At 39.4% G+C, this 22,743-nt stretch overlaps 3 protein-coding genes across 4 annotated transcripts in view; all 3 read right to left on the reverse strand.

Annotated features, from left to right (window-relative positions):
• The window catches only part of LOC128623031 (zinc finger protein 850-like), a 207,434-nt gene that overhangs the window by 35,461 nt on the left and 149,230 nt on the right, over positions 1 to 22,743 (reverse strand).
• On the reverse strand, positions 1,972 to 12,201 carry LOC128623024 (interferon-induced GTP-binding protein Mx1-like). Of its 2 annotated transcripts, none has more exons than XM_053649865.1 (12): positions 11,595 to 12,201; positions 9,579 to 9,716; positions 8,748 to 8,899; positions 8,473 to 8,611; positions 7,918 to 8,116; positions 7,620 to 7,698; positions 7,410 to 7,532; positions 5,607 to 5,748; positions 4,976 to 5,134; positions 4,666 to 4,742; positions 4,224 to 4,481; positions 1,972 to 3,344 (listed from the first exon to the last, which is right to left on the reverse strand). In XM_053649865.1, exons 1-12 carry the CDS (start codon positions 11,782 to 11,784, stop codon positions 3,123 to 3,125), a joined length of 1,878 nt encoding a protein of 625 aa, XP_053505840.1. In that variant the 5' UTR covers positions 11,785 to 12,201; the 3' UTR covers positions 1,972 to 3,122. The 2 variants fall into 2 exon arrangements, with proteins under 2 accessions (XP_053505840.1, XP_053505839.1); XM_053649864.1 differs by having other exon boundaries at positions 9,579 to 9,719.
• Positions 13,411 to 22,476, reverse strand: LOC128623032 (interferon-induced GTP-binding protein Mx1-like). Its single transcript, XM_053649877.1, has 12 exons — positions 22,284 to 22,476; positions 20,237 to 20,374; positions 19,402 to 19,553; positions 19,129 to 19,265; positions 18,572 to 18,772; positions 18,274 to 18,352; positions 18,064 to 18,186; positions 16,420 to 16,561; positions 15,790 to 15,948; positions 15,480 to 15,556; positions 15,038 to 15,295; positions 13,411 to 14,158 (listed from the first exon to the last, which is right to left on the reverse strand). The coding sequence occupies exons 1-12, from the start codon at positions 22,471 to 22,473 to the stop codon at positions 13,937 to 13,939; spliced, it is 1,878 nt and encodes a 625-aa protein (XP_053505852.1). The 5' UTR covers positions 22,474 to 22,476; the 3' UTR covers positions 13,411 to 13,936.

Consider the following 22,743-nt stretch of genomic DNA (forward strand, 5'->3'; position numbering starts at 1 on the left):
ACCCCTAAGTGAAAATGTCCAAATTGGGCCCGATTAGCCATTTCCCTTCCCGGTGTCATGTGACTTGTCAGTGTTACAAGGTCTCAGGTGTGAATGGGGAGCAGGTGTGTTAAATTTGGTGTCATCACTCTCGCACTCCCTCATACTGGTCACTGGAAGTTCAACATGGCACCTCATGGCAAAGAACTCTCTGAGGATCTGAAAAAAAGAATTGTTGCTCTACATAAAGATGGCCTAGAATATAAGAAGATTGCCAAGACCCTGACACTGAGCTGCAGCATGGCGGCCAAGACCATACAGCGGTTTAACAGGACAGGTTCCACTCAGAACACGCCTCGCCATGATCGACCAAAGAAGTTGAGTGCACATGCTCAGCGTCATATCCAGAGGTTGTCTTTGGGAAATAGACGTATGAGTGCTGCCAGCATTGCTGCAGAGGTTGAAGGGGTGGGGGGTCAGCCTGTCAGTGCTCAGACCATACGCCACACACTGCATCAAATTGGTCTGCATAGCTGTCATCCCAGAAGGAAGCCTCTTCTAAAGATGATGCACAAGAAAGCCCGCAAACAGTTTGCTGAAGACAAGCAGACTAAGGACATGGATTACTGGAACCATGTCCTCTGGTCTGATGAGACCAAGATAAACTTATTTGATTCAGAGGGTGTCAAGCGTGTGTGGCAGCAACCAGGTGAGGAGTACAAAGTCAAGTGTGTCTTGCCTACAGTCAAGCATGGTGGTGGGGGTGTCATGGTCTGGGGCTGCATGAGTGCTGCCGACACTGGGGAGCTACAGTTCATTGAGGGAACCATGAATGCCAACATGTACTTTGACATACTGAAGCAGAGCATGATCAGTATGCAGTATTCCAGCATGATAACGACCCCAAACACACCTCCAAGATGACCACTGCCTTGCTAAAGAAGCTGAGGGTGAAGGTGATGGACTGGCCAAGCATGTCTCCAGACCTAAACCCTGTTGAGCATCTGTGGGTCATCCTCAAACGGAAGGTGGAGGAGCACAAGGTCTCTAACATCCACTAGCTCCGTGATGTCGTCATGGAGGAGTGGAAGAGGACTCCAGTGGCAACCTGTGAAGCTCTGGTGAACTCCATGCCCAAAAGGGCTAAGGCAGTGCTGGAAAATAATGATGGTTACACAAAATATTGACACTTTGGGCCCAATTTGGACATTTTCACTTAGGGGTGTATTCACTTTTGTTGCCAGCGGTTTAGACATTAATGGCTGTGTGTTGAGTTATTTTTAGGGGACAGCAAATTTACACTGTTACACAAGCTGTACACTCACCACTTTACTTGTAGCAAAGTGTCATTTCTTCAGTGTTGTCACATGAAAAGATATAATCAGATATTTACAAAAATGTGAGAGGTGTACTCACTTTTGTGAGATACTGTATATCCCATATAAGGTGGGATAGGAAGGGGTAAGATATGTCTTAAAGACAGAATATGTCAGGAAAAAGTCATTACATTTTAAAGGGTAATTTTCCATCAATATATAATTTATCCATATAAATACCTCCTTGTTTCAGGTTTTGCTTTTAGTGGGTAGCTGTAAAGTCAGCATGGTGGTATTTAAATTTTTTATACCAGATTTCCTGACATTAATAAACTGCTTTTGGAGCATTACCTGGATAGCCAGACATATGATCTCAACATGATTCTGATTGAACAACAGGCCTAACGCTAAAGCTTAATGTTCTAATTTGCGATCGCAATTTACAGGGTTGATAAATAATAATTCAGCATTTTATTGGCACTAATTGTTACTAATGGAATGTTCAACTGTTACATTCTTTAGCTAGAAAAATCTGCCAAAAATCAAAGTATGTACTTATGCACAAAATTAAAACAGATATAAAATAAAGCAGAATTGTTCCCTGCTCTATGACATTTTTCATTAAGAACGTTAGAAAAATTAAGTAGTGCCAGAGGAGGAACAAAGACGGCCAGAAGCTAGGCGATGGTTTTTGCACACTTACAGATTATATTTGGGTAATATTTGGTTAAAAGTGGTGAGAGTGTACAAAATTACTTTGTAAAGCAACAAAGTACTCACTGATAAAACATGCTACATAATGCTGGGAAAATGCCACACATGAGAAGTTTTATAGCATACAATGTGTAGGTTTTTATTTATTTATTTATTTTTACATTGTCAGTCGTATGTTAAAGGTGCAATGGACGATTTTTTCCCCTTAATAATATTGTGAATGAGATGGAAAATATGTAGAATGTGATGACACACACACACACACACACACACACACACACACACACACACACAGAGACACACAGACAATGGTTTAAGCTGTGACTTTTTCATGTTCAGGCAACATTTACTTTACTGTAATGTTTGATCTCTCATCATGCTTCATTGTCACTTCTGTCGAGTTTTATTGTGACATAATATGACACCAAGTAGACCAAAGATGGGGTTGCAGGGAGCCTGGAGTATATCCCAGGGGACTTTGGGCACAAGGCAGGGGACACCTTTGATGGGGTTCCAACACACATTCACATACTATGGACACATATTTTAGAGATGGCAATCAGCCTACAGTGCATGTCTTTGGACTGGAGGAGGACGCTGTAGTACCCGGAGGAAACTCTCGAAGCACGGGGAGAACATTCAAACTCCACATACACAATCCTGACATGGTATGTTTAATATATCACCAGCATAATGTATGTGGGATTAAGACAGAAAAACAAGTCAAACTTCCAATGACGTCCAAACTAGATTTTATGAAAGTTTATTCCTAATTAATCATTATCAATCCAAGTGAAAAAGAAATAATAAAATCATTCTCCCAGCAAGTATAAGAAGCAGAAAACAGTCCCAAAACAAAAAAAAAGTACATCTAGGATAATTTTGTCACAGACTCAACACAGCAAAGTAAGAAATCGCATTAACAGATATTTCAATTACGTTTCTTTAAATATTGTGCAACAAACAAAAAATGCAAAGCTTTTAAGTAGCTATATGAACTAATCATCTAAAAGTAAATATATCAATTATTATTATCATTACTACCTGCGTTTCCTAAAGTTTTCAAAAGTTATACATTTTTCCGTAAACCATAATTGACTATAAATTTGAAATTTAAAACAAGACCAGTTTGACGAGGGCCTCCGCCAGACGTTTCTGGCGGCTTTTTAGGTTGTTGCGTTTGATGTTGATGAAATGATCTTCTTCCAACAGATCATTAATGTTATAATTCTGCATGAGCTGTAGCATTTCTCTCTGCAGCTGCGCCGCCGACTCCTGAAGCACCTTGTACTTGATCACCAGCGGCACCTGGTCAGCCAGACGGTTACTCGCAATCTAAACACATATTCAATTAAGAAAAATTTACCCCAAACAGAGTCAATCAAGATAAGGCATGCATGTTGTGTTTGACATTTCATTTTTTGAACTGGAGCGATAAGGCTAAAGTAAGCAACAAGTAATGGAAGTCTGTCTCAAATAATATTGTAGTCAAGACCGTCCAATTCCAAGACCAGGGCCAGCCGAGGTCGAGTCATGACAGAGTTTTTGGGGGGGAGGGGATCCAGGCCAAGCCAAGATCGAGTTCAAAAGAAAGGAAAGCCACACCAATTCGAGACCGAAAACCATCAAATCCTTTTCGAGGCCACGTCTTAACTTCAACTAGTGGGCATCATTTGTACATTGCGCCAGTGATTAGGCTGTTTTCTAAAATAAGGTATTACTTGGCTCAATGGTTAAGGCTCTGGGGTACTGATCAGAAAGCCAAGGGTTCAAGCCCCAGCGCTGCCAAGCTGCCACTGTTGGGCCCTTGAGAAAGGCCCTTAAGCCCCTATTTGCTCATGTCTGGTCCTAGCTTCCTAACAACCTGGCATATGCAAAGAAAAGAATTTCATTGTGCTGCAATGTATGTGTATGTGAGAAAACCCATCTCTTAAGTCCAAGTGCAAATGCCAAGAGAACTCCAACTCCTCTCAAAAAAGTCAATACGCAGGTATAAGTGGTGTGTTATGGCTAAAGGAGTGTTCATGTTATATGTTCGTGAACTACAATAATCTGTCAAAAATCAAAGCAGGTACTACGCCTTGAAATGAGGATTTCAGAGTAGTATCCATCATGGTTATGCCCTCTTACTGTTGTTGAACACGATAACATTGCAAATAATCAGAAGTATCATCAGTAACACCAGGAAATGAACGATTGACAATAACCACTTACGCTGTAGTAAGACTTGAGGTAGTGCGTCAGATCCTCCAGGGTGGCTTCAGTGTCTGAGCGATTGTACAAACTATTGCAAGGAGGGCGAGCCACGCCATGAGATTGTCTCTCATCTTCTTCCTCCATGCGCTTCAGCATGTTCAGGATGTTAGTGTAGACACTATCCTGAGTATAGATCATCAGCTCCATGTTAAACTGAGTCTTCAGCATCGATTCAGCCTCGGACTCCTTCAGCTGATTTATGTTCTCGATCTTGGTCTGGAGGAACAAAGGACCATCTCACCATGACATGCTTGAACATGATATTCCCTGACAGCATGCTTCTTGTACTAGACCTTTTGGTTTATGTTTATCATATATTGTCATTTGGAGTTCATGGTCCAGCAAATGTAGGCAGAGTTTCAAACGTGTCTGTAAAGTTCGTGTAAATATGAGGACCTACTTTTGTCACTTTGAGGAGATTCGGGAAGTCCGGAAAGTTGGATTGAGCCAGCTGGATGAACTCATTCCTAATGAAATCTAAAAAGAAAAAGAAAAAAAGAAAAACATTAATTTCTGTAATAAATCTCGATGCACACAAAAGGCAAAGCAGAATGTGGAAGAGAAATTGATGTGGAATCTGTGGAAATATGATGTAGTAGTAAATCGTGATATTTTCCCATTATTTATTACCTTACATGTAAGACAGAATACAAAGCCTGCGAAATAACTCCATACATTTATCTTCAAATGAGTTCTTATATGCCATTTACCTGAGATGTCCTTCATTCTCCTGATGGCAGGTTTCTCCAGCTGTTTGATCTGGTCCTTCAGTATAATCTCGAAGGTCTTGTAGTTGATGAATCCTGGGAGTTCTCTGCCTCTGTATTTTTCTTCATACTCCTTCACTTCCTTCTCAATGCCCTTGTTAACTAAAAATCCCCTCCGCCACCAAAGTAAAGGTTCAGGGTAAAGGTAAACGCCATAACCTTCAATGTGGTCCATCCTACATCCCATCCCCACTCATGTGTTTGTAAAATAAGAGTGGACACTCCTACTGTACAAGAACACTTTTAATAGATTTATAACAGAAGATATGGCTTAATTATTCTTCATCTATGACTTATAAATATGTAAATATACAATTTCCTACAACTCTGACTAGCTTCTCAGTTTAGATAAGATTTTTTTTTTCCAGAAAATTCCTATTTAAATTAAACAAAGATTATTTTGAAATATAGATGCTTGATGAAAGGTTTTCAAATGTGCAAAGTCATACCGTAGGTAATACCTGCGGGAATTAAATTAGTAAATTTTTTTATTGCGATATTTCAGGTACCCAACATCTGTAACGCCCTTGATATACAGACACAGAGATATATCATCAGACCACATGTCACTCACATGTCTTTCCTCTTTTGTCTAGATCCGTCTTCCAGTCATTAAACTCTCTCCTCAGAGTGGAGTAGATGTTGACATGTGGCACGCTCTTCGTCTCCTCTCCAATTGTTATGTTGATGGCATCCTGAGTGAATGCTGTTATTTTCTAATAAACAAACAAATGCCTGTAGTCAGACTGATTTTTTAAAAAAGAATAAAAACTCAGATGCACTCAGTGTAATACGGTAGCGTTTTAGTGAAGTGTGGCTCCTGCTTGTTGGAATGAGAACCTGCACCCACACCGGCCCTTTGCAGATAAGATTGGAGACCCGTGCTCTATACCATTCATTTGCTGTTTGGGCAGAGTTAAATATGGGATTATTTTGTAGAACGTTTATGAACATCTCCTGATTTCAGCTCAACGTCAACATTAGCCAGAAGGTTCGTAAAGCTATAATGTAAAATAAAAGCAGATATAAAGGAAAACGGAATTGATGGTCGAGCCACACATGATATTATGGAGAAGCCAGTGATCCTGACACTTTCTGCTCTCCGGACCTGCCTGATCCATCCTGATGCCCTAGGTCTGGATGGAGCTCTCATCAACTGGAGGCTACAGTCTTGCTGAGGATGATACTGCTTGAAGTACAATGGAAAGGGTTTTGGACCTCAATTCCACATTTACGTTCTCGTTGTGGTTGCTGGGACTACGGTTGCTGTGATGGCCTTGGGACTGCGATTACCACATGCAGTTTTACACTCAGGTCTCTTTTGGTGAACAGTGGACTAGTTCAACAAACAGACTTCATGTTAAAACCATAATGAACTTTCTATTACTTTCACACTATCCGCTGTTACCCAGATGAAGACGGGTTGCCTTCTGAGTCTGGTTCCTCTCAAGGTTTCTTCCTCATATCATTTTAGGGAGTTTTTCCTCACCTCCGTCGCTACCGACTCACTCAATAGGGATAAATTCACACTTAAACTCTCTATCGTGTGTTTATATATTTCTGTAAAGCTGCTTTGAGCCAATGTCCAGTGTTAAAAGCGCTATACAAATAAAAGTTAATTGAATTTGCCGAACCCAACTACGGCATTTTTCATCTTTGTCGGTCTGTGAGCAGGAAATCAATTGGGTTCCTTTCCAGGGATGAAAGGAATAAACAGTATGTCAGAAGATCCTAAGTCAGATAATGTAAAGATAAGTTTTGTTTATATATTGTCGCGACAGACCGACAGCCGGCGCGCATAATAAGAAAGTCGCTCCTTCCCCAACTGCCGCACCGGCACGAAGCGGACAGCCTCGGGCCAAACACACCATCAGCCGGAAGGACCGTCACGGTGGGGCGGGACCGTTGATAAGTTTTGTTTATATATATATATATATATATATATATATATATATATGTATGTGTGTACGTGTAATCATTTATTAATCAGCCACAGAAGGGATGAAAGTAAGAACGTGAGAGAAATGAAGTGATGCCAAGTGATGAAGTGATGAGTTGATCTACAATAGCTAGGCCCTTCGTGTTTTCCTTTCATTCCGGTCTCCAAACTGCTTCAACAACGACCTGTTGCCACTCGCTCTCTTAGACTCTCACCTTTTAAGGTGCGATACATTTCAGAGCTGCTCAAATTAAACTCTGGGTATATTAGACAATATTTGCAGCAGTACATCGAGTGCATGGTGAAAAACTCTGGATATACTAGTTACCAAGGAAACAATAACCAGGAAATGACTTTCCAAGGACGTGTTAAATGATATTATTCCAAATGTCAGGATCTTCGCTGTTAGTCTTTATTTCGTTTTTGTGTACAACTCACATCAGTCAGGAACTCCATCCATTGTTCTGGATCTGTAGGAGGCCCAGAGTTGTAGCGATCCAGTTCAGTCTGAGTTTCAGCCAACATCAGCTGGATTTGCTCCTTCAGCTGCGGCAGAGATTTCTAAAACACACACACAGCCACATTTTACTACCAGCAAGTATTTTACTATGAGCAGGGACACTTATGTACCATACAATCTACCTTTACCTCGATGTGAAGGACAAGTTCGAGTGTGAGATTCTCAGCCAGCTTGGGAATGGTGGCTTTTCCTGCTTTATACGGCATCCTGTGAAAACCGCATTTTTACATTCATCTCATGGAGTTTTTTTTTCAACATCAACCATTTTTTTAATAGATTAATATGATTAGGACCACTTGTACTAGCTAACATGGATAATACTCTTATATTAAAATTGAAATTCTACATACTGCGCATTTAAAGATTCCCGATGGCAAATTCCGGAAAATTCTCAAGACATATCTTCCCTGAGATTAAAATGTCTACCTGAAATGTGGGTGTTCTATAAAGAAGTGCTTCTCCTTCTCGATGGCTTCGTACAGAGAGATGCGGTCCACGACCTCCTGCTGTCCTTGGCACCTGACGACCGTATAGCCTTTGGTGAGGAAAATGATGTCGTTATTGATGACAGACACCACCTCATCCTCCTTGCCTTTGTCCACCAGGTCGGGCTTTGTTAGGATGCCTGTTATGAACACACATGCAAAATGTTTATGGAAGATATCTTGTGTACGTGTTAAAACATCACTGTGGAAGCGCTGGGCGTGGTCGAGAGGAATGGAGAGCAGAGCTGCGGAAGGTGAGCGGTAAGGATCCCAGACCTGTGCGAAATTTGGCTAATGAGTGTTCTGTTCAGTAAGTAGTGGCAAGAATAAAGAGGGTCGAGACTAGAGCTACGCGAGAGCGAGAGCTGAGCTGCACAGAGCTGCGTGTAAGCATGTGCATTGACCTATGCACAGGGAAATAAAACTGCTATACTTTTCCCTCCAAACCGAAGAGAAGTGTTACAGTCACAATTCACTATATATTAAAAATACAGACCAATCGTTCTTTCACCGAGTAGATCGATTTTCTGAGCCATCTTCAGCGCTTCAGTAGTGGTGATGTCCACGTTACACGGCACCACCACCAAGATGATGGTGTCTTGTTTTGTGATGAACTTTTTCATCAGGCTCTTAATCTGAAAAAGTCAGACATGCACTGATACATTTCAAAATGCTTCATTTGATATTTTATCAGAGTTTACAATGTCATATTTAATCAGTATACCACATAACAAATACGATCCATTTAAATAATCCTTAAAAGCAATTGACCTGTTCTCCAATGTCCTCCGGTTGGCCTTCGACTGGCACTCGGACAATACCAGGCAGATCGATGAACGTGAGGTCGGGAGCATTGGTCGACGTCACCTCCAGGCTGATGAGCTCGTCGCTCATGCCCAAGGTTCCAGCTATTTCATTCTGAGCTAAAAGAAGAACATGCACATGAGACAGTAATAATTAAAACAAAAATAAGTCAGCTAGGTAAAATATATAATTAAGCAAAGCTAGCTAGCTAACAAAACAGCAACCTAATTAGATAGCGAATGTTTAGGAATAAGTCCAAACAATGTTGGCTTGATAAAATTTGAGAAAGACGCTAATCAAATTAGACTGCTAATGTCAAAGAATGTGCCCAAACAAAGCTAGCTGGCAAACACAACACAACACGGCAATGGGACAGAATAGTCATAATACAATCACGTTTTCATTTCATTTTATTCAAGTTTTTATTTTTAAAAGAATTTTACAGACTATAGCTTTTACCTCCTCCTCTTCAGCATTAGATAGGACTTTGTGTAGCTTCATTACAAGTCAAAAAAGTAGCTAAGCTTGCTTGTATTCAACATTAGTCCGCTTAGGACTTAGGTAAGTACTCATTGAAATTTGCTTGATTTTGTTGTAAGCTTAATAATAATAATAATAAATAAACAGTTAGTTCCTGTCCACTAATTTGACTGTATAAGTGTCATCCCAAGATTTGACAGCGTGACATTCACTGAGTGAAAACAAACCAAATATTTGGCCATACTGTGTCTAAAATGTCAGAGACTTGATAATCATTTCCTTATAGAGCTGTACGACTATGATTCACAACATTGTTACCTTTTCTAATCCATCTCTCCACATCTGCTGGATCTGCAATGTCTCTCTCAATGTCCTTGTACTTGATCTTTCCATGCCAGAAGTCCTTCTGTCTGCTCTTCTTCATCTTGAGCTCAAGTGGACATCGTGTCACGACATCTTCTTGATTAACGGCAGAGAATATAACCGTAAAAAAGTCGAATACTCCTCTCTGACATTTATTCATCTTTTTTAAACATTTGAAGCCATTCTGAAACCTATGTCATATATAGCGATTTGCTGTATGTTCAGAAAGTTTCATTGTAAATAATGTTAAATATAAAGACTTTACAATCATTACATATCTCTCTATGTTACTATTGACTATTAAGTTTCTATTGGTAATGAACATTACATTAGGCTAACATAACTGTTGACATAATACTTGATAGTGATACTTGCTATGAGAGTGAAAATAAAATGAAGATGAAGAAATGCGTTTGAAATAGATTAAACCTGAAATTAAAATTTCACGTATGTGATGTCCCTGAAGTGGTCCGATCGGTGCTGTGAGCATGTGCACTACTGTATGTAAATTAGGTTTGATCGGGTTTGTAAATTCCATTGAAATGGAAGTATCTTGCGGACAATTTTCAAAATTAAACGCAAATTGGATTTGCAGTTGTGTTTCCTACTTGTGGACACGTAAATTGCGACAGAATTCAAGCAAAAACGAAAATGCAAATCGCATATTACCGCGTTTTCGTATACGTGAATGTACAATGTCCGGCAAATTTCAAATGCCACGCAATATCCACTTGCAGTTGCATTTCACTTGCAGTTGTGTATTACGAGTTACGACCCTGTCAGAAATACTGTAGCAACAGCAATTACCCCGTTGGCTACGTCACTTCCTCGGCATCGTACGTAGTGTGCCAATATTCAAACAGATTCGCAAATCCCTTTGCGTTTGTATGACGCTTCACAGAGACACCGGTCAGTTAGTATCGGGGTGGGAGTATAGGCCTACTATGGGGCGTGTTTGTATTTGTAAGTGACATCGATCACTACAGTCGCAGACAACGCAGTCACCGTAGTAAAGTTGGTTTTGGATTTGACATTCACTACAATTCTTCTGAATTCTGTCACAATTTACACGTACACTAACGCAAATGTCCTTTTCCTGCAAAAAAAAAAAGATCTGCAAAGTACTTCCATCCTCTGATATCACGAGCCTACTTCCTGAATTCATTTACAGATATGTCATACATATTTCACATTATATTAAATAATAACAATACAATTATATTAAATTAGAGTTTAAAGTCATTACAGATAAAAGTTGGATGTAATTATAATGTTATTTGACTTTAAAAAAAAAAGAAGTTAGACGAAAAGGGAAATATCACTGTTTTTTTTTGTTTGCTTGTGTCATATATCAAGGAGGTAACTCTGGACTTAATTTCCCAGCAGCCACTGCACCATACTACATCATTGTCACAGGACCACCTGCACCTGTCTCACATTTCTGTTTAACAAGCACTCATATACATAGTCACTGTTTGTACTGCTTCCTCGTCTTACCTATTGTCTATCTTGACCTTTGTCCCTGTACCATGTTTTGTTTCATAGTTTATGTTTAGCCTTAGCCTCAGTATTTTGCCTATGGGTCTTAGTGTCTTTGTTTTGTTGTTTGTTTGTTTATTAAACTGTTTGAACATCTGCGCTTGCTTCCGTATCTTCCTTTGTAACGTGACAGTTTGTTTGCTTGTTTGTTTGTTTTTGAGTTATTTTTTATCTTGAGCTACAGTATAATGAGTGCACTCAAATGCACTTCGGATATTTCATGAAATAAATAAAACGAATAATTATAATCATAGCAAAAATTTTAAATAACAGCAACAACAACAACAACAACAATAATAATAATAATAATAATAATAATAATAATAATAATAATAACAATAATAATAATAATAATAATAATAATAATAATAATAAATCACTTCTTTTTTTTTTAAACCCATATGATTAATAAGTTGACCCATGGTGTCTCACCTCCCCCGCGGGGCAGAGCGACTCCGGACAGCGCCTCCAGCACCGAGCTCTTCCCCGAGCTCTGGTCTCCGATCACGGCGATGGCTGGAAGCGCGAGGTCCTTCTCCACACCGAGCGGGCGCAGAGAGTCGATCAGGTCGATGTACGGGCGCACCTTCTCCTCATACTGCTCACTCAGGCTCGCGCTCATCTCTGACAGCTGAGAAACTCGGCAAAGTAAGTCGATCAATAACTAATTAAGGTCGTTTTTAGGCTGCGCTTTTATGCAGCTCTGTTTCCTCTGAGTTACGTGGAAAAGTGAAACTGATGCACCAGGTCACTTCACCTGTCATGCAAAGCGCCAACGGATCACCTGAGATCCAGACCATATTTAGCGAGACTGATGCAAATACAAGTACAAATGCAAATACGGCCAAGACGAGTCGAAGCCAATACAGAAAAACCTCTTCAGATATCCCTAGTTCAAAGGTGGGTCAATAACTGTGCTGAATTTACCTCAAAATTGTGGGTTCAAGAAAAAGGCATAGAACATTTTTAACCAAAGAGTACATACCGAAGACACTGCAGGGTATTTAAGTCTTTGTATTGTTGCTACTTAGTGGCTGTGTGTGTGCATATATATATATATATATAGATAGATATAGATATAGATATATATATATATATAAGGTGGGATAGGAAGGGGCAAGATATGTCTTAAAGAGATAATATGTCAGGAAAAAATCATTACATTTTAAAGGGTAATTTTCCATCAGTATATAATTTATCCATATAAATACCTCCTTGTTCCAGGTTTTGCTTTTAGTGGGTAGCTGTAAAGTCAGCATGGTGGCATTTAAATTTTTTATACCAGATTTCCTTTACATTAATAAACTGCTTTTGGAGCATTACCTGGATAGCCAGACATATGATCTCAACATGATTCCGATTGAACAACAGGCCTAACGCTAAAGCTTAACGTTCTAATTTGCGATCGCAATTTACAGGGTTGATAAATAATAATTCAGCATTTTATTGGCACTAATTGTTGCTAATGGAATGTTCAATTGTTACATTCTTTAGCTAGAAAAATCTGCCAAAAATCAAAGTATGTACTTATGCACAAAATTAAAACAGATATAAAATAAAGCAGAATTGTTCCCTGCTCTATGGCATTTTTCATTAAGAACGTTAGAAATATTAAGTAGTGCCAGAGGAGGAACAAAGACGGCCAGAAGCTAGGCGATGGTTTTTGCACACTTACAGATTATATTTGGGTAATATTTGGTTAAAAGTGGTGAGAGTGTACAAAATTACTTTGTAAAGCAACAAAGTACTCACTGATAAAACATGCTACATAATGCTGGGAAAATGCCACACATGAGAAGTTTTATAGCATACAATGTGTAGGTTTTTATTTATTTATTTATTTTTACATTGTCAGTCGTATGTTAAAGGTGCAGTGGACGATTTTTTCCCCTTAATAATATTGTGAATAAGATGGGAAATATGTAGAATATGATGACACACACACACACACACACACACACACACACACACACACACACACACACAGACAATGGTTTAAGCTGTGACTTTTTCATTTTCAGGCAACATTTACTTTACTGTAATGTTTGATCTCTGATCATGCTTCATTGTCACTTCTGTAGAGTTTTATTGTGACATAATATGACACCAAGTAGAGCAAAGATGGGGTTGCAGGGAGCCTGGAGTATATCCCAGGGGACACCTTTGATGGGGTTCCAACACACATTCACATACTATGGACACATATTTTAGAGATGGCAATCAGCCTACAGTGCATGTCTTTGGACTGGAGGAGGACGCTGTAGTACCCGGAGGAAACTCTCGAAGCATGGGGAGAACATGCAAACTCCACGTACACAATCCTGACATGGTATGTTTAATATATCACCAGCATAATGTGTGTGGGATTAAGACAGAAAAACAAGTAAAACTTCCAATGACGTCCAAACTAGATTTTATGAAAGTTTATTCCTAATTAATCATTATCAATCCAAGTGAAAAAGAAATAATAAAATCATTCTCCCAGCAAGTATAAGAAGCAGAAAACAGTCCCAAAACAAAAAAAAAGTACATCTAGGATAATTTTGTCACAGACTCAACACAGCAAAGTAAGAAATCGCATTAACAGATATTTCAATTACGTTTCTTAAAATATTGTGCAACAAACAAAAAATGCAAGGCTTTTAAGTAGCTATATGAACTAATCATCTAAAAGTAAATATATCAATTATTATTATCATTACTACCTGCATTTCCTAAAGTTTTCAAAAGTTATACATTTTCCTGTAAACCATAATTGACTACAAATTTGAAATTTAAAACAAGACCAGTTTGACGAGGGCCTCCGCCAGACGTTTCTGGCGGCTTTTTAGGTTGTTGCGTTTGATGTTGATGAAATGATCTTCTTCCAACAGATCATTAATGTTATAATTCTGCATGAGCTGTAGCATTTCTCTCTGCAGCTGCTCCGCCGACTCCTGAAGCACCTTGTACTTGATCACCAGCGGCACCTGGTCAGCCAGACGGTTACTCGCAATCTAAACACATATTCAATTAAGAAAAATTTACCCCAAACAGAGTCAATCAAGATAAGGCGTGCATGTTGTGTTTGACATTTCATTTCTTGAACTGGAGCGATAAGGCTACAGTAAGCAACAAGTAATAGAAGTCTGTCTCAAATAATATTATAGTCAAGACCGTCCAATTCCAAGACCAGGGCCAGCCGAGGTCGAGTCATGACAGAGTTTTTGAGGGGGAGGGGATCCAGGCCAAGCCAAGATCGAGTTCAAAAGAAAGGAAAGCCACACCAATTCGAGACCGAAAACCATCAAATCCTTTTCGAGGCCACGTCTTAACTTCAACTAGTGGGCATCATTTGTACATTGCGCCAGTGATTAGGCTATTTTCTAAAATAAGGTATTACTTGGCTCAATGGTTAAGGCTCTGGGGTACTGATCAGAAAGCCAAGGGTTCAAGCCCCTGCGCTGCCTAGCTGCCACTGTTGGGCCCTTGAGCAAGGCCCTTAAGCCCCTATTTGCTCATGTCTGGTCCTAGCTTCCTAACAACCTGGCATATGCAAAGAAAAGAATTTCATTGTGCTGCAATGTATGTGTATGTGAGAAAACCCATCTTTTAAGTCCAAGTGCAAATGCCAAGAGAACTCCAACTCCTCTCAAAAAAGTCAATACGCAGGTATAAGTGGTGTGTTATGGCTAAAGGAGTGTTCATGTTATATGTTCGTGAATTACAATAATCTGTCAAAAATCAAAGCAGGTACTACGCCTTGAAATGAGGATTTCAGAGTAGTGTCCATCATGGTTATGCCCTCTTACTGTGGTTGAACATGATAACATTGCAAATAATCAGAAATATCATCAGTAACACCAGGAAATGAACGATTGACAATAACCACTTACGCTGTAGTAAGACTTGAGGTAGTGCGTCAGATCCTCCAGGGTGGCTTCAGTGTCTGAGCGATTGTACAAACTATTGCAAGGAGGGCGAGCCACGCCATGAGATTGTCTCTCATCTTCTTCCTCCATGCGCTTCAGCATGTTCAGGATGTTAGTGTAGACACTATCCTGAGTATAGATCATCAGCTCCATGTTAAACTGAGTCTTCAGCATCGATTCAGCCTCGGACTCCTTCAGCTGCTTTATGTTCTCGATCTTGGTCTGGAGGAACAAAGGACCATCTCACCATGACATGCTTGAACATGATATTCCCTGACAGCATGCTTCTTGTACTAGACCTTTTGGTTTATGTTTATCATATATTGTCATTTGGTGTTCATGGTCCAGCAAATGTAGGCAGAGTTTCAAATGTGTCTGTAAAGTTCGTGTAAATATGAGGACCTACTTTTGTCACTTTGAGGAGATTCGGGAAGTCCGGAAAGTTGGATTGAGCCAGCTGGATGAGCTCATTCCTAATGAAATCTAAAAAGAAAAAGAAAAAAAGAAAAACATTAATTTCTGTAATAAATCTCGATGCACACAAAAGGCAAAGCAGAATGTGGAAGAGAAATGGATGTGGAATCTGTGGAAATATGATGTAGTAGTAAATCGTGATATTTTCCCATTATTTATTACCTTACATGTAAGACAGAATACAAAGCCTGCGAAATAGCTCCATACATTTATCTTCAAATGAGTTCTTATATGCCATTTACCTGAGATGTCCTTCATTCTCCTGATGGCAGGTTTCTCCAGCTGTTTGATCTGGTCCTTCAGTATAATCTCGAAGGTCTTGTAGTTGATGAATCCTGGGAGTTCTCTGCCTCTGTATTTTTCTTCATACTCCTTCACTTCCTTCTCAATGCCCTTGTTAACTAAAAATCCCCTCCGCCACCAAAGTAAAGGTTCAGGGTAAAGGTAAACTCCATAACCTTCAATGTGGTCCATCCTACATCCCATCCCCACTCATGTGTTTGTAAAATAAGAGTGGACACTCATACTGTACAAGAACACTTTTAATAGATTTATAACAGAAGATATGGCTTCATTATTCTTCATCTATGACTTATAAATATGTAAATATACAATTTCCTACAACTCTGACTAGCTTCTCAGTTTAGATAAGATTTTTTTTTTCCAGAAAATTCCTATTTAAATTAAACAAAGATTATTTTGAAATATAGATGCTTGATGAAAGGTTTTCAAATGTGCAAAGTCATACCGTAGGTAATACCTGCGGGAATTAAATTAGTAAATTTTTTATTGCGATATTTCAGGTACCCAACATCTGTAACGCCCTTGATATACAGACACAGAGATATATCATCAGACCACATGTCACTCACATGTCTTTCCTCTTTTGTCTAGATCCGTCTTCCAGTCATTAAACTCTCTCCTCAGAGTGGAGTAGATGTTGACATGTGGCACGCTCTTCGTCTCCTCTCCAATTGTTATGTTGATGGCGTCCTGAGTGAATGCTGTTATTTTCTAATAAACAAACAAATGCCTGTAGTCAGACTGATTTTTTAAAAAAGAATAAAAACTCAGATGCACTCAGTGTAATACGGTAGCGTTTTAGTGAAGTGTGGTTCCTGCTTGTTGGAATGAAAACCTGCACCCACACCGGACCTTTGCAGATAAGATTGGAGACCTGTGCTCTATACCATTCATTTGCTGTTCGGGCAGAGTTAAATATGGGATTATTTTGTAGAACGTTTATGAACATCTCCTGATTTCAGCTCAACGTCAACATTAGCCAGAAGGTCCGTAAAGCTATAATGTAAAATGAAAGCAGATATAAAGGAAAACGGAATTGATGGTCGAGCCACACATGATATTATGGAGAAGCCAGTGATCCTGACACTTTCTGCTCTCCGGACCTGCCTGATCCATCCTGATGCCCTAGGTCTGGATGGAGCTCTCATCAACTGGAGGCTACAGTCTTGCTGAGGATGATACTGCTTGAAGTACAATGGAAATGGTTTGGGACCTCAATTCCACATTTACGTTCTCGTTGTGGTTGCTGGGACTACGGTTGCTGTGATGGCCTTGGGACTGTGATTACCACATGCAGTTTTACACTCAGGTCTCTTTTGGTGAACAGTGGACTAGTGCAACAAACAGACTTCATGTTAAAACCATAATGAACTTTATATTACTTTCACACTATCCGCTGTTACCCAGATGAAGACGGGTTGCCTTCTTAGTCTGGTTCCTCTCAAGGTTTCTTCCTCATATCATCTTAGGGAGTTTTTCCTCACCACTGTCACTACCGACTCACTCAATAGGGATAAATTCACACTTAAAATCTCTATCGTGTGTTTATATATTTCTGTAAAGCTGCTTTGAGCCAATGTTCAGTATTAAAAGCGCTATACAAATAAAAGTTAATTGAATTTGCCGAACCCAAATACGGCATTTTTCATCTTTGTCGGTCTGTGAGCAGGAAATCAATTGGGTTCCTTTCCAGGGATGAAAGGAATAAACAGTATGTCAGAAGATCCTAAGTCAGATAATGTAAAGATAAGTTTTGTTTATATATCTATCTATCTATCTATCTATCTATCTATCTATCTATATGTGTGTGTGTGTGTATTCATTTATTCATCAGCCACAGAAGGGATGAAAGTAAGAACGTGAGAGAAATGAAGTGATGCCAAGTGATGAGTTGATCTACAATAGCTAGGCCCTTCGTGTTTTCCTTTCATTCCGGTCTCCAAACTGCTTCAACAACGACCTGTTGCCGCTCGCTCTCTTAGACTCTCACCTTTTAAGGTGCGATACATTTCAGAGCTGCTCAAATTAAACTCTGGGTATATTAGACAATATTTGCAGCAGTACATCGAGTGCATGGTGAAAAACTCTGGATATACTAGTTATCAAGGAAACAATAACCAGGAAATGACTTTCCAAGGACGTGTTAAATGACATTATTCCAAATTTCAGGATCTTCGCTGTTAGTCTTTATTTCGTTTTTGTGTACAACTCACATCAGTCAGGAAGTCCATCCATTGTTCTGGATCTGTAGGAGGCCCAGAGTTGTAGCGATCCAGTTCAGTCTGAGTTTCAGCCAACATCAGCTGGATTTGCTCCTTCAGCTGCGGCAGAGATTTCTAAAACACACACACAGCCACATTTTACTACCAGCAAGTATTTTACTATGAGCAGGGACATTTATGTACCATACAATCTAGCTTTACCTCGATGTGAAGGACAAGTTCGAGTGTGAGATTCTCAGCCAGCTTGGGAATGGTGGCTTTTCCTGCTTTATACGGCATCCTGTGAAAACCGCATTTTTACATTCATCTCACTGAGTATTTTTTTCAACAGCAACCATTTTTTAAATAGATTAATATGATTAGGACCACTTGTACTAGCTAACATGGTTAATACTCTTGTATTAAAATTGAAATTCTACATACTGCGCATTTAAAGATTCCCGATGGCAAATTCCGGAAAATTCTCAAGACATATCTTCCCTGAGATTAAAATGTCTACCTGAAATGTGGGTGTTCTATAAAGAAGTGCTTCTCCTTCTCGATGGCTTCGTACAGAGAGATGCGGTCCACGACCTCCTGCTGTCCTTGGCACCTGACGACCGTATAGCCTTTGGTGAGGAAAATTATGTCGTTATTGATGACGGACACCACCTCATCCTCCTTGCCTTTGTCCACCAGGTCGGGCTTTGTTAGGATGCCTGTTATGAACACACATGCAAAATGTTTATGGAAGATATCTTGTGTACGTGTTAAAACATCACTGTGGAAGCGCTGGGCGTGGTCGAGAAGAATGGAGATCAGAGCTGCGGAAGGTGAGCGGTAAGGATCCCAGACCTGTGCGAAATTTGGCTAATGAGTGTTCTGTTCAGTAAGTAGTGGCAAGGATAAAGAGGGTCGAGACTAGAGCTACGCGAGAGCGAGAGCTGAGCTGCACAGAGCTGCGTGTAAGCATGTGCACTGACCTATGCACAGGGAAATAAAACTGCTATACTTTTCCCTCCAAACCGAAGAGAAGTGTTACAGTCACAATTCACTATATATTAAAAATACAGATCAATCGTTCTTTCACCGAGTAGATCGATTTTCTGAGCCATCTTCAGCGCTTCAGTAGTGGTGATGTCCACGTTACACGGCACCACCACCAAGATGATGGTGTCTTGTTTTGTGATGAACTTTTTCATCAGGCTCTTAATCTGAAAAAGTCACACATGCACTGATACATTTCAAAATGCTTCATTTGATATTTTATCAGAGTTTACAATGTCATATTTAATCAGTATACCACATAACAAATACGATCCATTTAAATAATCCTTAAAAGCAATTGACCTGTTCTCCAATGTCCTCCGGTTGGCCTTCGACTGGCACTCGGACAATACCAGGCAGATCGATGAACGTGAGGTCGGGAGCATTGGTCGACGTCACCTCCAGGCTGATGAGCTCGTCGCTCATGCCCAAGGTTCCAACTATTTCATTCTGAGCTAAAAGAAGAACATGCACATGAGACAGTAATAATTAACACAAAAATAAGTCAGCTAGGTAAAATATATAATTAAGCAAAGCTAGCTAGCTAACAAAACAGCAACCTAATTAGATAGCGAATGTTTAGGAATAAGTCCAAACAATGTTGGCTTGATAAAATTTGAGAAAGACGCTAATCAAATTAGACTGCTAATGTTAAGGAATGTGCCCAAACAAAGCTAGCTGGCAAACACAACACAACACGGCAATGGGACAGAATAGTCATAATACAATCACATTTTCATTTCATTTTATTCAAGTTTTTATTTGTAAAAGAATTTTACAGACTATAGCTTTTACCTCCTCCTCTTCAGCATTAGAGAGGACTTTGTGTAGCTTCATTACAAGTCAAAAAAGTAACAAAGCTTGCTTGTATTCAACATTAGTCCGCTTAGGACTTAGGTAAGTACTCATTGAAATTTGCTTGATTTTGTTGTAAGCTTAATAATAATAATAATAAATAAACAGTTAGTTCCTGTCCACTAATTTGACTGTATAAGTGTCATCCCAAGATTTGACAGCGTGACATTCACTGATAGAGTGAAAACAAACCAAATATTTGGCCATACTGTGTCTAAAATGTCAGAGACTTGATAATCATTTCCTTATAGAGCTGTACGACTATGATTCACAACATTGTTACCTTTTCTAATCCATCTCTCCACATCTGCTGGATCTGCAATGTCTCTCTCAATGTCCTTGTACTTGATCTTTCCATGCCAGAAGTCCTTCTGTCTGCTCTTCTTCATCTTGAGCTCAAGTGGACATCGTGTCACGATATCTTCTTGATTAACGGCAGAGAATATAACCGTAAAAGAGTCGAATACTCCTCTCTGACATTTATTCATCTTTTTTAAACATTTGAAGCCATTCTGAAACCTATGTCATATGTAGCGATTTGCTGTATGTTCAGAAAGTTTCAGTGTAAATAATGTTAAATATAAAGACTTTACAATCATTACATATCTCTCTATGTTACTATTGACTATTAAGTTTCTATTGGTAATGAACATTACATTAGGCTAACATAACTGTGGACATAATACTTGATAGTGATACTTGCTATGAGAGTGAAAATAAAATGAAGATGAAGAAATGCGTTTGAAATAGATTAAACCTGAAATTAAAATTTCACGTACGTGAACGTAACTTTATCCGTATTAAAGTTTCGGCTCCGTTAAGACTCTGTTGATGTCCCTGAAGTGGTCCGATCGGTGCTGTGAGCATGTGCACTACTGTATGTAAATTAGGTTCGATCGGGTTTGTAAATTCTTTTGAAATGGAAGTATCTTGCGGACAATTTTCAAAATTAAACGCAAATTGGATTTGCAGTTGTGTTTCCTACTTGTGGACACGTAAATTGCGACAGAATTCAAGCAAAAACGAAAATGCAAATCGCATATTACCGCGTTTTCGTATACGTGAATGTACAATGTCCGGCAAATTTCAAATGCCACGCAAAATCCACTTGCAGTTGCATTTCACTTGCAGTTGTGTATTACGAGTTACGACCCTGTCAGAAATACTGTAGCAACAGCAATTACCCCGTTGGCTACGTCACTTCCTCGGCATCGTACGTAGTGTGCCAATATTCAAACAGATTCGCAAATCCCTTTGCGTTTGTATGACGCTTCACAGAGACGCCGGTCAGTTAGTATCGGGGTGGGAGTATAGGCCTACTATGGGGCGTGTTTGTATTTGTAAGTGACATCGATCACTACAGTCGCAGAGAACGCAGTCACCGTAGTAAAGTTGGTTTTGGATTTGACATTCACTACAATTCTTCTGAATTCTGTCACAATTTACACGTACACTAACGCAAATGTCCTTTTCCTGCAAAAAAAAAAAAAAGATCTGCAAAGTACTTCCATCCTCTGATATCACAAGCCTATTTCCTGAATTCATTTACAGATATGTCATACATATTTCACATTATATTAAATAATAACAATACAATTATATTAAATTAGAGTTTAAAGTCATTACAGATAAAAGTTGGATGTAATTATAATGTTATTTGACTTAAAAAAAAAAAAAAAAGTTAGACGAAAAGGGAAATATCACCGTTTTTTTTTTTGTTTGTTTGTTTGTGTCATATATCAAGGAGGTAACTCTGGACTTAATTTCCCAGCAGCCACTGCACCATACTACATCATTGTCACAGGACCACCTGCACCTGTCTCACGTTTCTGTTTAACAAGCACTCATATACATAGCCACTGTTTGTACTGCTTCCTCGTCTTACCTATTGTCTATCTTGACCTTTGTCCCTGTACCATGTTTTGTTTCATAGTTTATGTTTAGCCTTAGCTTCAGTATTTTGCCTATGGGTCTTAGTGTCTTTGTTTTGTTGTTTGTTTGTTTATTAAACTGTTTGAACATCTGCGCTTGCTTCCGTATCTTCCTTTGTAACGTGACAGTTTGTTTGCTTGTTTGTTTGTTTTTGAGTTATTTTTTATCTTGAGCTACAGTATAATGAGTGCACTCAAATGCACTTCGGATATTTCATGAAATAAATAAAACGAATAATTATAATCATAGCAAAAATTTTAAATAACAGCAACAACAACAACAACAACAACAATAATAATAATAATAATAATAATAATAATAATAATAATAATAATAATAAATCACTTCTTTTTTTTTTTAAACCCATATGATTAATAAGTTGACCCATGGTGTCTCACCTCCCCCGCGGGGCAGAGCGACTCCGGACAGCGCCTCCAGCACCGAGCTCTTCCCCGAGCTCTGGTCTCCGATCACGGCGATGGCTGGAAGCGCGAGGTCCTTCTCCACACCGAGCGGGCGCAGAGAGTCGATCAGGTCGATGTACGGGCGCACCTTCTCCTCATACTGCTCACTCAGGCTCGCGCTCATCTCTGACAGCTGAGAAACTCGGCAAAGTAAGTCGATCAATAACTAATTAAGGTCGTTTTTAGTCTGCGCTTTTATGCAGCTCTGTTTCCTCTGAGTTACATGGAAAAGTGAAACTGATGCGCCAGGTCACTTCACCTGTCATGCAAAGCGCCAACGGATCACCTGAGATCCAGACCATATTTAGCGAGACTGATGCAAATACAAGTACAAATGCAAATACGGCCAAGACGAGTCGAAGCCAATACAGAAAAACCTCTTGAGATATCCCTA

The sequence above is a fragment of the Ictalurus furcatus genome, chromosome 19 (genome assembly GCF_023375685.1).
Source record: "Ictalurus furcatus strain D&B chromosome 19, Billie_1.0, whole genome shotgun sequence".
NCBI classification, from domain to species: Eukaryota; Metazoa; Chordata; class Actinopteri; order Siluriformes; family Ictaluridae; genus Ictalurus; species Ictalurus furcatus.

Bases quoted from the DNA above. Each gene is read 5' to 3' on its own strand.
- LOC128623032 (XM_053649877.1), bottom strand. From the start codon at position 22,473: ATGAGCGCGAGCCTGAGTGAGCAGTATGAGGAGAAGGTGCGCCCGTAC. The intron at 19,266-19,401 runs GTCAATTGCTTT...TGACTTTTTCAG, and splicing joins CGGAGGACATTGGAGAACAG to ATTAAGAGCCTGATGAAAAA. The intron at 15,949-16,419 runs GTGAGTGACATG...GGGGATTTTTAG, and splicing joins AGACAAAAGAGGAAAGACAT to TTAACAAGGGCATTGAGAAG.
- LOC128623024 (XM_053649864.1), bottom strand. From the start codon at position 11,784: ATGAGCGCGAGCCTGAGTGAGCAGTATGAGGAGAAGGTGCGCCCGTAC. The intron at 8,612-8,747 runs GTCAATTGCTTT...TGACTTTTTCAG, and splicing joins CGGAGGACATTGGAGAACAG to ATTAAGAGCCTGATGAAAAA. The intron at 8,117-8,472 runs GTCTGTATTTTT...TGTTCATAACAG, and splicing joins ACTCGGTGAAAGAACGATTG to GCATCCTAACAAAGCCCGAC.